Here is a 1436-nt window from a genome sequence, read left to right on the forward strand (position 1 = left end):
CAGGGATGATAAACAAGTAGGTAGATTATTTTGAGAGGACCAAATAAAAAGGAATATGGGAGCAGCAAGCATAGACAACCATTCTTAACTGTGGGATTCAGAAAAAATTTGCTGGAAGATGTATAGCCAGAGTATTTGCACTAAAATAGCATGTCTTAGCTGTGTTTTGAGAAGATATTTTTAATAATAAAGAGCCCAGTTTCTGCTCTGCTCTAACAGTGAACATTTACATTTGGTTTTTCTAATTGCTTCATAAAACTTACAGAGCTGCTATACCACTATGCATTGATATGATTAATCTTATTTTATTTTTTTACCTCATCTTATCTCTAGCATTCCTGCACTAAAATTCAGTAAATGCAGCCAAAACCAATACCAGCAATTCCTGAAGGATTACAAGCCAACATGCATGCTCAATATTCCATTTCCTGCCAAGTTCGATGATTTCCAATATTGTGGAAACAAAAAGTTGGATGAAGGAGAAGAGTGTGACTGTGGCCCTGTTCAGGTATTTGCAAATGATGATGTTGTCTTTAAATTACTTAGTTCATGGTCAGCTAGAACCTAGGCAGGGATGTGGCCATTAATCAAATCAGCCATGGTGTTTTGTAAAACTTTAAAAAAACTATGTTTTTTTTTTTTTATTTGGAAACAAGCTGTTGGTGCAGCCTCATTCCAAGGCTTCTTATCAATCATGTATAAAGACCTTGCTGAAGAGTGGCATCACATTTGCCTGGTTTATATACTAATTGTCCCTTCTTGTGGGAAGGACGCATAGGTGTTCTTAAGTCTGACCTCTCATGCATAGTAGGAATCTACAAAATCCATCATAGTCAGTCAAGCAAGTTTACTCAGAGCCTTAGGAGGCTAGCCTATATTGTGGTTGGACAGTTCCCATTATTATAAAACCCTTTCTTAATAGAGTAGAAACCTTTTAACCTTTCACATATTTATTACAGTCTTGGTCTCTAGAACATTTAGAAAAAGCCATTGAGGCAAATTTTTGAATAATTCTTAATATGCTTTTCCACAACGTAGAAGCTCTTTCTTTCACGAGCTCATCATATAGGTGTGTGTTCTAGGCACCTACTTCTCAAATTAATAAGTGCATATAAATCACCAGGGGTGTTGTTAAAATGTGAAGTGAGATTCAGTGGGTGTAGAGTGGGGCTGAGATTCTGTGCTTCTACAAGCTACAAGGTTATACCGATGCTGCTGCTCCAAGGACCACATTTTTAGTACCTGTGCTCTAGACACTGCACAATTCAAAGAGGTCTAATAAGACAGAAATTAGAGACTCTAGAATCAGAGTAGGGGACAGTGAGCTGTCCAGAGGTTATAAGAACTAGTCTTCAAATGTCTCAGATTAAATGTGTAGAGTATCTTAATTTTGGAAACTGATCCTCTTTGGAATGGTGCTACCATTTCATTCTCAC

The 1436-nt window shown here is 37.1% G+C and overlaps 1 protein-coding gene across 1 annotated transcript in view; it reads left to right on the forward strand.

Annotated features, from left to right (window-relative positions):
* The window catches only part of ADAM7 (ADAM metallopeptidase domain 7), a 194051-nt gene that overhangs the window by 21121 nt on the left and 171494 nt on the right, over window positions 1-1436 (forward strand). The window contains exon 8 of the mRNA XM_012662921.1: window positions 334-508. Coding sequence (XP_012518375.1) covers window positions 334-508 — 175 coding nt within the window. The remainder of the gene's footprint in view (window positions 1-333; window positions 509-1436) is intronic.

The sequence above is a fragment of the Propithecus coquereli genome, unplaced genomic scaffold, assembly GCF_000956105.1.
Source record: "Propithecus coquereli isolate 6110/MARCELLA unplaced genomic scaffold, Pcoq_1.0 Scaffold79, whole genome shotgun sequence".
NCBI lineage: Eukaryota > Metazoa > Chordata > Mammalia > Primates > Indriidae > Propithecus > Propithecus coquereli.